The 14,168-nt window shown below is 54.6% G+C and overlaps 1 protein-coding gene across 16 annotated transcripts in view; it reads right to left on the bottom strand.

Annotated features, from left to right (window-relative positions):
- MACF1 (microtubule actin crosslinking factor 1) overlaps window positions 1-14,168 on the bottom strand; it is a 146,938-nt gene that overhangs the window by 89,452 nt on the left and 43,318 nt on the right. For all 16 annotated transcript variants that reach the window (XM_088067401.1, XM_088067408.1, XM_088067404.1 and 13 more), the window contains 18 exons: window positions 11,979-12,145; window positions 11,251-11,363; window positions 11,052-11,158; window positions 10,581-10,700; window positions 10,380-10,475; window positions 10,011-10,138; window positions 9,822-9,915; window positions 8,996-9,150; window positions 8,636-8,912; window positions 8,101-8,229; window positions 7,788-7,865; window positions 7,506-7,667; window positions 6,567-6,671; window positions 5,968-6,063; window positions 5,534-5,659; window positions 2,461-2,613; window positions 879-1,033; window positions 401-527 (listed from right to left, as the gene is read on the bottom strand). In XM_088067401.1, coding sequence (XP_087923527.1) covers window positions 401-527; window positions 879-1,033; window positions 2,461-2,613; window positions 5,534-5,659; window positions 5,968-6,063; window positions 6,567-6,671; window positions 7,506-7,667; window positions 7,788-7,865; window positions 8,101-8,229; window positions 8,636-8,912; window positions 8,996-9,150; window positions 9,822-9,915; window positions 10,011-10,138; window positions 10,380-10,475; window positions 10,581-10,700; window positions 11,052-11,158; window positions 11,251-11,363; window positions 11,979-12,145 — 2,388 coding nt within the window. The remainder of the gene's footprint in view (window positions 1-400; window positions 528-878; window positions 1,034-2,460; window positions 2,614-5,533; window positions 5,660-5,967; window positions 6,064-6,566; window positions 6,672-7,505; window positions 7,668-7,787; window positions 7,866-8,100; window positions 8,230-8,635; window positions 8,913-8,995; window positions 9,151-9,821; window positions 9,916-10,010; window positions 10,139-10,379; window positions 10,476-10,580; window positions 10,701-11,051; window positions 11,159-11,250; window positions 11,364-11,978; window positions 12,146-14,168) is intronic.

Below are 14,168 nucleotides of genomic sequence, written 5' to 3'. Positions count from 1 at the left end.
GCACATCCAAACATCAGGAACATCCCTGCTCACCAACCGAGCCGCCTTCATCGGCCCAAGGAGCATTTTCAGAGGGGGAAAGGTAAATCCTCTGTATCCTCCCTCCAGCCTAATGAAACGCTCAGTCCACAAACTCTCAGCAGCCGCAAACTCCTGATGCTCCTTTTATTGGGAAAAGCTGCAATCCTTTTGCACAGCACCCCTGAACTCAGGTTTTCCAGGTGTAAATTGTTCCTTTTTCCTGCTCCTGATAGCTGTAAACTGTGACCCTTTCCAAGGAGTGCGCTGTCCCAGGTGTAAAGACCTCTTGCACACCCTGGATTTCAACTATTTTTGACCACACAGAGAAGCCTGGAGAGCAGCACAAGCCCCAGAAGCAGGCGGGGAAGCTCCCCTGTACCTTTTCCATGCTGAAGCTCTGCACCAGGGCGATGTCCTTGCGCAGGTAGTTCCAGGAGATGAGGCTCTTTGTGTTCATGTGGAGCTGGTGCCAGAGAGCCATCACTTTCTGGTACAGCTGCTCCACCCTGCAAGGGGAAGGAGAGGATCCATGAGGCCTGGATCCTGCCAGCAAACCCAGCCCTGACCCCGTTAATCCTCCAGCCAGCAGCGGCAGGCAGCAGCCCATCACTCCAGCGATCCCAGTCTGGCAGCACGCAGGGAGAGATGCATCTCCTGATGCCAGAGCTCCCTGGGGGGGGGGTCCCTCCTCCTAAATTGTCATTTTTTCTTCATTTTTGCAAGCTACTACAGTGGAGTTTGCAGCTGTGAGGGATTCCTTTCCTCACCACAAACCACTTTCACACCCCCACCCCCACTCTGTCCCCGTTCCCCTCCCATGCCACCATCCCATCTCTCTGGGACTGCCACCAAGTTACCTGCTGGCCATCTCGATGGCCTCTTTGTTGGGTGGGGGGATCAGGAAGCAGACAGAAGGCACCATGGCCTCGTTCCCCGTGGGACTGATCACCTTCCACTTGGTCCTCTGGGAATTGTCCTCCAGGACACACTCGTCGTTCCTGCAGATGGTGATCTGCAACAGCAGCAGCCCGTCACAAACCAGCAGCAGGGCCGTGCACGCCTGTCCCCGCTGCCAGGCCCTCTCCTGGGGGTGAGCCAGCTCCCAGAAATACACAGATGGATATGTTTGAACCGAGAAATGGCCTGGAACGGTGCCAAGCAGTGCGGCACGCTCGTGCCGGGAGAGGAAGGGATGAGGAAGTGTTGGCTTCCACCCACGTGCTTGTTTGGCTGAGCCTGATGGAGCCTGTCCTCCCTTGGAAGGGGAAAGGACTGCCCAGAATTAAATATTTATATATATATAATATATATATAAATTTATTATTTTTTTTTATTATTATATATATATATATATATATAATATATATAAATATATAATTATTCCTGCCCAGAATAAACCCAAGACACGGAAATCTGCTCCAGGAGAAACATCCCTGCTGTTTCCCTCCCCCTGTCTTCCCACCCTGCTCCTGCTTCCCAGTGACAGATCCTACGGTGCTCATCCTAAACCACCACGGTGGTTTTCATTTCATTTTCATTTTCATTTCATTTCATTTCATTTCATTTCATTTCATTTTCATCTCATCACTCTTGGAGTCTGGAATACAGAGTGTGTGCCCTTGTTTCTGATACTTAGTTATAAGATCTAGAAAACCACTGAATTTCATATAACATGAAATTCATGAGCATGTTTGCATGGTGATACATGAAAACAAATGTTGAAGCTAGATAGGAAAAGCTGAAAGTGTAAGTGTGTAGATTAGAAAGTTTTTTTAAATCACTGGGTGAAAAAGTTAGTTTAGAGAACAGGAGACAAGTTGGAGGATTTAGGGTGTTGTCCCTTGTCCCTTCTTCTTTCTTCTTCATGTTCTTCTCCTGGAGGTTTTTGGGTGATAGTGAGTGATTGCACAGAAAATGCCACAGTGCATCACAGAGGTGATGCATTGGGTCATTAAGAAAAATAATATACATGTTTATTGTTAATTGGGTAAAAATAGATATAAAGATAAAAGAACTGCATATTTTGGGGCCATTTTGTGCATCAGACATGAAGTGAGCCACAAGGCCTTGTTTGTACCATCAGAAGAAAGAAATGTACCAGATTGCAAAGATTAACCTTGCAACCAGCCAGGAGAGACCTGTTAAGTTTTGTGATCACCTGTTAATAAACACGAGAAACAAGATTCTAACGAGCTCGGGAGTTTTCTTCCAATCATAAGAACTGAGATAAGCAGGGCTCCCCACCAGGGAGGATCCCAAAAGAATTCAGTCCAAAGGAGGCTGAGAAATCCAAGAATAAAAAGAAAAACACAGAAGAGATGCAGCAGAAACAAAGAAACAGGAAAAAAAGGACTTTTTAGAGAAAAGTTACAATCACGGTGTCACTGTCCCTGCCTTGTTCCCTCTCCAGGTGCCACCAACACCCTGGTGAGCCCTCACCTCGATCTGCCTGTAGTCACAGACGGCTTTGATGGGGATGGTGCTCCTCAGGGCGTGCTCTGGGTTCCTGGGCCGGAGCTGCACGATGGATTTGGAGCGTCCCACCAGGCTGGCCACCGAGCTCTTGGACTGGATGAGCTGCTCCTTCTCATCCTGGCAAGGGGGAAGGAGGAAGGGTTGCTCAAGGGTGGTGAGGGGAGGTCTCTCCCGGCCCCCACCCCGGTGCTGGCCTGAGCAAACACGCCAGGAGGATCCTGCTGCCCTGGCAGGATGGGAAGAGGGCTCAGGAGATGGGATGGGAGGGAGGACGGGTGTCACTGCTACTCCCACTGCCCTGCAAAGCCACATGCACGCCTCTGGCTCTCTGGCTGCTAGGACAAGAAAATGTTTTCTTTCAAAAGGGAAAAAAAAAAAAAAAAAAGAGAACACAACATCCACCAAAACAAAGTCCCAGGAGCTGAGAGGGGCCAGGAGCAGGACAATGTCCAGCCCAAAGCTGGGGAAGCTCAGCTGCCTGCAGGAGAGCCCAGGGAAGCATGCTCCCTTCTCCAGAGCAAAGGAGGAAGGGGTGTTTAAACCCATGGCTGGAATGGGAGATGATGGATTATGGGGACAAAACATCCCAGGAGAAGGTGGGAGACAATGGATTATGGGGACAAAACATCCCAGGAGAAGGTGGGAATTATGGGGATAAAACAGCCCAGGAGAAGATGGGAATTATGGGGATAAAACAGCCCAGGAGAAGATGGGAATTATGGGGATAAAACAGCCCAGGAGAAGGTGGGAATGATGGATTATGGGGATAAAACAGCCCAGGAGAAGGTGGGAGACAATGGATTATGGGGATAAAACATCCCAGGAGAAGGTGGGAATTATGGGGATAAAACAGCCCAGGAGAAGATGGGAATTATGGGGATAAAACAGCCCAGGAGAAGGTGGGAATTATGGATTATGGGGATAAAACAGCCCAGGAGAAGGTGGGAGACAATGGATTATGGGGACAAAACAGCCCAGGAGAAGATGGGAATTATGGATTATGGGGATAAAACAGCCCAGGAGAAGGTGGGAATGATGGATTATGGGGATAAAACATCCCAGGAGAAGGTGGGAATTATGGGGATAAAACATCCCAGGAGAAGATGGGAATTATGGGGATAAAACAGCCCAGGAGAAGATGGGAATGATGGATTATGGGGATAAAACAGCCCAGGAGAAGGTGGGAATGATGGATTATGGGGATAAAACAGCCCAGGAGAAGGTGGGAATGATGGATTATGGGGATAAAACAGCCCAGGAGAAGATGGGAATTATGGGGATAAAACAGCCCAGGAGAAGGTGGGAATGATGGATTATGGGGATAAAACAGCCCAGGAGAAGATGGGAATGATGGATTATGGGGATAAAACATCCCAGGAGAAGGTGGGAGACAATGGATTATGGGGATAAAACAGCCCAGGAGAAGATGGGAATTATGGGGATAAAACATCCCAGGAGAAGGTGGGAATGATGGATTATGGGGATAAAACAGCCCAGGAGAAGGTGGGAATGATGGATTATGGGGATAAAACAGCCCAGGAGAAGGTGGGAATGATGGATTATGGGGATAAAACAGCCCAGGAGAAGGGGCTCGGGGTGCAGCCATGGCACAGGCCTCTGGCTTTGGGCAGCAATCTGCCAGCTGGAGGTGATTCCTACAAATCCCTGCTGGGTTTGGTGGTGGGACCAACCCAGGGGGGAAATGGAGGCAAAGCTCCCCTGGAACAGCCTCTGGCACTGGTGGAGATGTGTGGATCACAGCACTGGCAGTGGTTAGTGACAGCTCAGCCCCTGCTGGCTGTGGCAAAGGTTTCAAAAACAGGATCCCAGAAAAGATTCTCCCTCATGCTCGGTACCCTGGGGTTGGTTAGTGTGCTACGGCAGTGGAGGAGAATTTAATGGTTAAAAAAAGAAAAGAAAAGAAAAAATAAAAATAAAAATTAAAAAAATAAAGGAATAAGTGATTAGATAAACTACCTGTGCCTGTCCCAGGGAGCATGATTGGAAGAAATACAGCTTTAACTTATTAGGTAAGAAAGAGAAATATAGCTGAGCTCAGGGCAATCCTGGGCTTGTGGCCACTCTCTGGCTGCCCAGAACAGCCTCTCCCACCCCAGATGGCACCTGCCAGACTCCTGGTGCTCCAGGGCTCCCAAGCACAGCCCCCAGGAGCCAGGCTGGCTGCCTCCACACCCTGGCAGCACCAGAGACAGGCCAGGACAACCCTGAGAGCCTGCCAGAGAGGATGGGGGAGCCCCCAGGAGAGAGGAGAGCACTGCTGCACCCATCACCCCCAGTCAGGGCAGCCCAGTCACACCCTGGGGCACTGGGAGCAGTGTGTGGGACCTGCCTGTCACACCCAGTGTCACCTCCTGGCCCTGCCACCGCAGCTCAGCGCTTCAGCCACAGCCCAAATCCTCCCCCGAGCCTGGTGTCAAACACCAGCTGATGCTTTGCTCCTCGGGGGTTGTTTTTAGGTGTTTTTTTTCAGGCCAAATCAGGCAAGAAGGTGACAGTGCCACGGCCCGGGCTCTGCTCCGCTCAGCTAAGCCAGGCCACGTGTTCAGAGATCAGCCCCTGGCACAGCCAGGCTGCCCTGGCTCTCCCCTCATCCAGCAGGATGGATTAACACGGGATTTGGGCTGGATAAAGGGCAGGCATATCTCCACCAACTCCAGAGCGGAACCAGGAGCATCCTACGGGCCCTTTGTCAGCAGGGCTCGAGCAGGATGGGCACGGCTGGGGCAGAAGCAGCTCACACGTCAGGCTGTGACCTTGCACAGGCTGCCTGCTCCTCACCCTGAGGACACAGAGACACTCTAAATGACAGTGACCAACTCCAGCTGTGCCACGCAGCTGGGGCCAGCACAGCCTGCAGCTCATTCAGCAGCTCCAAGGGAAAGCAAATCACTGCCGAGCAAACCACATCCCACCAAAGTGTGGGGATGAAGAGCTCAGTTCTCTTCAGAAGAAGCAAGAGGAGCCCCAGGCAACGCTGCTGGAGCAGAGCAGGGTGGTGGGATGTCAGAGAACCCACCATGGAGTCCTGCAGGAGGTCCTCTAGCCGCGTCAGGCTCGTGTTGTGGTCGCAGGAATATTTCCTTTTGATGGAGTCCTGCAGGTTCCGCAGGTACGTCTCTGACTCCCGCGCGTCGCTGAAGAACTGCCAAGGCAAAGGGGCTCACAGGAACCTGGACAAGCCCCCTGAGGAGCCTGAAGGCAGGCAAGGAGCACCCCAAAGGCTCAGCCAGCAGCTCCTGGCACTGCTCTGGCTTTGGAGCTGCGAGGGCAGGATCATCCCACGTGGATGACCAGAAGAAGCCGATCCCTTTTTCCCCCAGGGAGCAGCTAACAGATACCCCAGAGAAAGCCCAAATCCCCCCTTCCCTCTCCCCCAGGGAGAACAGCAGCACAGCGAGCTCATGGAGTGGGATTCAGTGCATGGGACCGAGGGAATCTGGTCCCAAATACCTGGAAATAGGCAGCATTCTCCTTCACGTGCTGCTCCACGCACAGGCAGAGCTGCTTGATCCACTGCCACTGGCTGTGCACAGCAGCGCTGTAGGCCTGTGGAAAACACGGAAAAAGGCGCTGGAAAAAGGGCATTCACAGCCAGGAGGGACACAGGAGCTGGAGGGAGGGACAGAAATGACCAAAATCTGTCTGCAGCCAGGAAGGTTTGGACACAGGAGGTGGCAGACCCTGTCTCAGTGTCCCCCATGTCTCACACAGCCACGATGCCAGAAGCAGGAGCAGGTTTGCTTTTACCCCATGGAAAAGGTTCCCACAGCCCTTTGCTTCGCCACCACAGTGTCCCTGGAAGCCTGGGTGACTCCAAGGCCATTCCCTGCATCACCTCACTGCAGGAAAGGTTCATGCCCTCTGTGTCTTAATTAGAGGTGGGGATTATTTGGGAACGGCCACTTCCCAAAATTAAAAAGCTCCACCGCTGCACTGATGTCCTGCCACCATAAAAACACTTCATCAGGCACTGTGGGGTGGGAAAGCAAGTCTCCCAGTTCCAGCTGAGGTGATTTGATCCTCGGGAACCCCACAGCTCTGCCACTCACCTCCACGGTTTGCTTGGCAGGGTGGTTCTCCAGGGAGAGCAGCTCAGCCGTGTCCTGGAGGGAGCGGAAGATGTCCTGCTTCTCTTCCAGCTCTGCTGTCAGCTCCTGCAGGAGGGACACAAAGTCCAGATCTCAGCTCCAGGAGCTGGCTCAGACCACGTGTCCAAGTCACACAGTGTGGAAGTTCTGTGGGAAGCACCAGCGGATCCCAGGGGATCCAGCAGGGCCCCCCAGCCCCGTTCCCAACAGGAATCTGCCTGCTGTGTGTCACCCTGAAAACTCAGCTTCTGAGCTTGCTGACATGGTTTTCTAAGGACTTTCCCAGGACAGGAACTGTAAACATAGATATGTGTACATTCTTTCTGTTGTCTTGTGATGGGCATCTCTCATGGCCAGTGCAGTGGGAAAGTGTTATCCTGACCATCCCATCCCTGGCTGGGGTTAGAAGCCTATAAATCCTGGGAGGAAAAATAAACTTTCTCTTCTCTTTACCACACCTTGAGCTGTGTCCATGTAATCTATTCATCTTCTAATTTGGCAACATCTGTGTGCCAAACAGGCCCTGGAAACCTGCCCAGGGACCTCTTCAGCTCCAGACAGTGTGATTGTGGAAAGATGGGAATTTGTTTATACTGCTTTAAAGAGGAATCAATTTTCCCCTTTGGCTCAGACTTACCCCCCTCGCCACCACTAGTTCAAGACGCCTTGAGCACCAAAATAATGCTAAAAATACATCTTTTGATACCTTTTTGATTGCAATTCCACTGAACACACACTTCCACTTCACTTTTTGCTCTGGGGAGAGCTTCCATCAGCTCTGTTCAGCAGCAGCAAGCTCAGTGAGCTGGCAGGGAGCATCCAGCCTCAGGAACTGGGCTCTGTTGGGAGCTGAGGGCTCCACCACGGATCAAAATCAGTGCCTGCCCTCCCAGCACTCACCGAGAAGTAATTCTTCTTGGCTGCAATGTTGGGGTTGTTGTCACTCCAGTCGTAGGCCAGTTCCTCCTCCTCCTTCTCGTTCAGCCAGATCAGCTCAGCTGTGGCCCGGGACACGAATCCATGCAAGCTCTGGAGGTGCCTCAGCCTGAAGCTCGAGGTTTCCTGGACACGAAGAATTATTTGTTATTCTTCCTCCCTGCTCCATAGCTGATGGGTTTTTCCCCCTTTTTCCCAGCCTTGGAGCAGGACTGGACCCCAGGGCAGTGCTGGGAGCTCACTCACCATCAGTTTGCAGTACTGGGTCTCCAGCTTGCCCAGCGTCTCCGTGTAGCTGGCGCGGAAATTCGGAGACATTTTACCCTGAAGGGTGAGAAATGCTCCTGTCACCCATCACAGGACAGCAGCACTCAGAACCCCATCCCCAAATATCTCTCCCCAGCTCTGCCTGAGGAAGGGGAGGTGGGGAGGACGGCTCAGGGCAGCACTGCATCCACTCAGAAGCTCCATCCTTAAAAATCACCTCTGTCCCAGGAATGTGACCCACAAGAGCTGATCCCAATGTCCTCAGCCCCCAGGTGGGTGTCCCCCACCCTACCTCGTACATCCTGGCCTCCTTGACGCTGGAGCCCAGCTCCTCCACGCTGGCGTGGACGTGCCTCTGGGTCTCCAGCTGGGATTCCACGCTCGGCAGGTCAGTGCCCCACTCTGCCCGCTCCAGCCTCATCTGAAAACAACAGGCTCAAGTCAGCACTGCTCATTCTGCCCTCAAAAGGATGTCAGGAATCCTCCCAGGTCACCCCAGAGGGAACAAACACCTCCCAGTCCTGCTGGAAGATCCTAAGCCAGTGCTCCAACACTGAATATTTCTGGGACAGCCTACTCAAGCTTCCCACCCACGTAGGACCAAGTGAGTGCACCAGCACAGATCTGCTTCCAGCTTTGAAGGGCTCCTCTGATCCCCACTGGCCAGCAGGACCACAAGAGACAAAACCCAGCTCCAGACTGGAGCCTCAGATCTCCAAAAACTACAAACCATCAAAGCAACTATTCACAGATAAAGGCAGGAAAAGGCCCGAGGCAGCTTCCCACATCAGCCTGAGCACAGGCAGGAGGTTTGGGCCAGCACTCACCTGCATCTCCTCCACCCAGGCCAGCAGCTCGTAGACGAAGCGGAGGCTGCCTTCATCTTCGGAGGAGGAGATGGCCACCAGCTCCGTCCTGGTCATGGGCTTCCGGAACCAGGAGGCCGAGGAGGTGTGGAGCCCCTTGGTCAGGGACTCGCCCTTCAGGTGTGTCGTGCTCAGCGTGGACGTGGGCACCAGCTCCAGGGTGGAGAAGTGACCTTTCCTGTAGAGGTTGGTGCACTCCAGCCTCAGCGTCACCAGCTCGTCCTGCAGCCTCATGATCCTGGGGAGCCAAGCAGCGGGTCAGGAGATGTCCTCCCTCCCTGCCCCGCTCAGAGGGGAGGTGCAGCCCCTGGGGAAGCTCACCTGAACACCAGCTCCTCCAGCTGGTAGTAGTTCTCGTCCCGGAGGATCTGCACGTCCACCTGGAGCTGGCGGATGAGCGCCTCGCACTCCTGCAGGTACACCACCACGTCCGACTCGTGCTGCACCGGCTGGCCCGACTCCAGGTGAGCGGCGTCCTGAGGGGACATGGGACACTCAGGGCCGCGTCCCCTCAGCCCAGGAGGGGCAGGGAGAACACACCATCAGCCCAGCTTGGAGGCTGGAAACACCTTTGGATCCACAAGCTCAACAGGAGCATGAATCCATCCCCCCACACCACACCCAAGCCCTTTAGAGAAACTTTTGGAGGTGAACTGGAAGCTTCCAGGAATAGATGGGATCACCATTTTTAGCTCCCAACCCTTTCAACCAACATCTCTTTTCTCTCATAACAAAGAAGACCTCTTCAGAAACCTGGGTCTGCCACTGAGTCCTTTCTGCCAGGCAAATAAAACAGATTTTGGGGGTTTTAAGCCTCATTATACAACAAAAATATTCAACAAGCTTTTCCAGAAGCGCTGGTCTCCTCCACACCAGCAGCTCTGCAGATGTCCAGCCCCACTCACTGTATTCCCAGAGGACAAGACCATTCCCCATCCCCCTGTCCTCAAGGTGATCTGGGCATCACCAAATATCAACCAGCTCTCCTACAGCACCTCTGGGACAGCCTCAAGGGCAGAAAAGAAAGGAAAACTGTCCGGGGGAACCCATCACCCCAGGCAGAAGAGAGGGAAGGAGATGGGTACAAAAAAAAAAAGAGTAGGAAAACAAATAAATCAATAAAATCAGGAGGGGGAAATCCACTCACAGCCTGTAGCGTGTTCTTCGCCAGGGTGAGCTTTTCTTCACAGCTCAGAGCACCATTCTGGATTTTGTTAGCGATTTGTAGCAGCAGTTCCAGCCTGGAATGACAGAGGGAGGTGGGAGGGGGGTTTTGGATGTCCCTCTGGCCAGAGGAAGGAGCAGGGGATGTCCCTGGCATGGGCACAGCACCGACCTCTCCACCGCCGGCCGCAGGAGCTTCTCACGCTCCAGCATCTCAATGATGAGCTTGCCCCACTCCTCCTCCACATCGTTGGGGTGGTAGCCCTGGGGCAACTTGATGCGCCCAAATTCAATCCAAACCTGGGGGAAACATCAGCAGAATGGCATTTCCCACCTCTCCCCTGAGCTGGCTGGGGATGACAGCGAGGGAAGAGGAGCTCTGCCTCCGCTCCTGCAGCGTGCTGCTCGCTGCCTCCTTTATCCCGAGGGTTATTCCCACTTCTCCATTCCAAAATAAGCCTGAACTGAGCACATTTTAGTCCTGCTAAAAGAGCACAACATTCCCACCTACCAGCCTCTGGACAGCCACTGTGACCCTTACCTCTAGCAGTTTGTAGAGCTCCTCTATCTGTCCTTTTTCCTGCTCTTTCGCCGGGATTTCAGTTTCTTTGAAGTGTATGTACTGGTTATAAAGTGCCTGGGATGAGAAAGGCTCATCAGGAACCGCCCTGGGGAACGCCACCACCCATCCCTCAGCCTTGGACACAGGACACACCGAGAAGGAACCTTGCCCAGCACCTACCTTTAGCTCTACGGGGTTCTGGGGGAAGGATTTGTCTGACATGAGTATCGTGTGCTGCTTGATCCAGGAGATGAGGGACTCCACGCGGCTCTGGTACTCCAGCCACCTGGAATCCACCTCCTGTGGGGCGAGAGCTCTTTACCAACACTGCTGCTGGGCAAATCTCCGTGGGGATAAGGGAGAGGGAGCTGAGGTGCCACAGACAAGCTCCAGGGTGGATCCCGTGCCAGGGCCTGGCTGATGTGATGCCCTCCCAGGTACAGGGAGGAGGAAGAGGAGGATCCTCCTTGCCAGCTGCTCTCTGGAAGCTCAGCTTTCTTCCTGCAGAGCCTGGCCAGCAGGTCCCACACCGTAACAGGGACTTCCTCCCTCTCCCCCTTTTCCACAGGGGAAAAAAACCCTTTTCCAAACCCTACCCACAGCCCCCAGGTGCCTCCCAAATGGCTGTCCCAGCCTCCCAGCAGTGCTTACGATGGCGCTGATCCCTTCTCCTCCCTCGGGGACTTTGGGAAAGGCATCGTAGATTGAAGACACGTAAGTTATCACGGATTTCTCATCCGGAGAGGGGACGTCCACGTCTGGCAAGAGGGGAGCAGAAAAGCAATGAGGAAAAGGAGTGGGAAGAGAGGCTGGCATCTCCCTGCACTGCTCACATGCCCTGGCCACCCACCTTCGGCGTCCAGCAGCCGTGTGACCCCCAGGCGCTCGGCGATCTCGAAGGCCTGCTCCAGGTTCTCCCGGTTACTCTGGATCTGCACCCTCTCCATGTCCACCAGATCTGGCCTGCAAGACACGCCCCAGAGTCACAACCAGCGCCAGGGGGCCGGGGCAGAGCGTCCTGGATGGGCATCGCTGCCGTGGGTGGCTCCGAGGGTTGGTCTGAGCCCCAGCCCCGGGGTGGTGGCTCTCCAAGACCTGGGCTGCAGGACTTCCCTGGCTCAGCCAGCTTGGGAACGGGGTTCAGGCTGCAAGGAAAAACCTCTTGGTCCCAGGAAGGGAAGAATGAACCAAGAGAGGTTTAACTGCTGCTCGGGAGACCTCTGAGATCCTTGGATAGAAGCAGAGATGGAAGTGCTGCTCCATCTGTTCACGGAGAGCAAAAGGGCAGCGCTGCCACATAACCACTGCAGCATTCAGGAGTTTAACAGCTTTTCTCTCCCCAGCCTCATTGAGATTTTTTTTTCCTGCAACCTGATACATTTTTTGCTCATTCCAAGCATCCACCCCTCCACAGCTACCTGGCAGAAGAGATATCTCCGGGTAAATAAGACATTGCTCCCAGCCTCACCCACATCCCCCAGCACTGACATCTGACCACAGCGCTGGACAGGGACCCCTGGGAGACCCTCATCCCTCCTCCCACCCTCGTGACCCTCCCCATTGCTTCTTCCTGCCCACCTGTATCTGTGGATGAGGGCGTTGAACATCTTGCCATCGCTCCAGCAGGAGGAGAAGTTGGTGCACTTCACCCCGATGTAACCTGCTGTCACCTTCTGTGTCCACAGCAGGAGCTTCTCCTTGGCTGACATATCCCCCAGCTCCCCACTGATGTAGATGTCGGAGATCTGCAAGGAAGCAGCACGGCCATGGGAGGATGCAGGAGCAGGAAAAGCTCCACCAGGCACATCCAGTTTCTGTGAAGCTGCCCCAGACCTGGCTACCACAAAGGGGAGGAGGAAACTCTTGGTCACCACGGGGGAGAGGGGGACGCTGCGGACGAGGAACTTGGGAAGGGTCCCTGGACCTGCACGGTGTGGTTTGGGTGGGCTGGAGAGCCAAGCAGGCACAGCCAGACCTTTGCCAACCCCATTTCACAGGGGCACCAGGTGCTGCTTGGCCTCAGAGCCCAGCCCAGCTGGGACACGAGCTGACAACACCAAACCCCAGCCCCAACAACCGCCAGAGCCGCTCCCTCCGCACCATCCCTGTCCCACCAGACAGGAACACGCCTCGCTGGGAACACAATGTCCTGGAGAGAGGAGGCTCCAGGCAGGTCCCTTCCTGCCTCTCCCTGCCCCAAACACGCCGTGCAACCTCCTGTACCCTCACTCCCCCTGCCCAGCACCCACCACGAGCAGCCCCAGCACCCTCAGGCACCCAGGGCTCCTGCAAGAACAGTGACTCCCAGCCAGCAGCACCCAGGGTGGGCAATGAGGACGGACCATCACCAATATCTCTCGTTTGGGCTGCAGGTGTGGCAGGGGAGCTCCACCTGGAGCATCCTGCTGTAAAAAATACCAACTTAAGAAGTGGGAGAACACTCGGAGAGGCGGCCTCTGCCTGACCTCCCGCCATGGAGCAGCTCCATGCTGGGGGAAAAGGGAAGGATGTGACATCCCCCCCTCTGCCTCGCTGGTGCCAGGGGGTGCTGTGACCCAGTTCCCAACAAAAGACAGCGACAGTCACGGACCCCTCAGACAGGACTGGCTGCGAATCCCAGACTGGCACGTGATGCCACGCACGTGTCCCCGCATGCCAGCATATTCCTCATTGGCACAGCATCCTCCTCACCACCCCCCTCCAGCTCCTCACTTGGCACAATTACCTCCCCTCAATTAAGGGGAGGACAAAGGGGAGTCACTTGGATTTTCCGGGGTGCCCAGGGAAAGGCTGTTTGCTCCCCGGATTCCTCCTGCCGGCACTGCGGGGAAGTGTGCCAGGACCCGGCCCTACCCGCCGCCCTGAAAACACCCAGCAGCTTTATCCCTCCTCAAAACACACCCAGCAGCTTTATCCCTCCTCGAAACACACCCAGCTGGGTGCTGGCACCGCTCAGGTCCCAGCTGTCAGACATCCCTCTGCAGGCAGGAGACAGGGACCTGCGGGATTACGTCTCTCCGCCGGCGGGGCGGATGCTGCCGGTGTAATTGGTATGCTGCAGCTCACCTCCCTCTCCAGCCTGACACGCTCATCACACATGAAACTGCTCTTTGTCAGCTGCTGCCACACTGCCAGAGCTGCCTTTAACTCCTCCAGCCCCGGGGCTGGCTTTCCCCAGGGATGTCGGGAGCCGGCACCTGGCGGCAGAGCCGGGATGGATGGCACGATGCGCTGGGTGAGCAGCAGGATGGGACCTGCAGGGAGCAGGGGAGGACCCACAAACCTCCCTCTGCTCAGCAACCCTTTATTAATTACCTGATGGCTCTTAATTAAGAGCAGAATGAACCTTTCTGTGAACCCACCCACTAGCTGTGCCCTACCCGGGCTCTCCAGCAGTGCTGCCCATCCAAGAGCATCTCACAGCACCCAGCTCTGAGAAATCCTTTATTTTTAATCCCTGACACAACACTGGGCTTCTCCAACCGCTGGGCCTCTTCCCTGAGAGCATCCTTGAAGGAAACTCTCCTAGAGATGTGCTTACGGAGGTGCAGGGTGCGGCACCAGCTCCACCCTCCTTTCTTCACATGTCTGTGACAGGACAAAGATTTAGGGAGGCACCAGCAACAAAAGAGAGTGGAAACTCGGAGGACTTGGGGCCAAACCCTTCCAAACCCTTCCTGCATCGGCTTGGTGCGTCAAGCAACTGGTGGCAGGATGCTGAAGGCCACAGGGTGGCTGTGACACTGGTCCCAACCTGGCTAAAGTATC

Source organism: Pseudopodoces humilis, chromosome 27 (assembly GCF_049639895.1).
Source record: "Pseudopodoces humilis isolate 2021_Gansu_Grassland_sample_001 chromosome 27, ASM4963989v1, whole genome shotgun sequence".
In the NCBI taxonomy this organism is placed as follows: domain Eukaryota; kingdom Metazoa; phylum Chordata; class Aves; order Passeriformes; family Paridae; genus Pseudopodoces; species Pseudopodoces humilis.
Note: the sequence above shows the minus strand (reverse complement) of the source record. Positions and strands in the feature narration are given on the sequence as shown.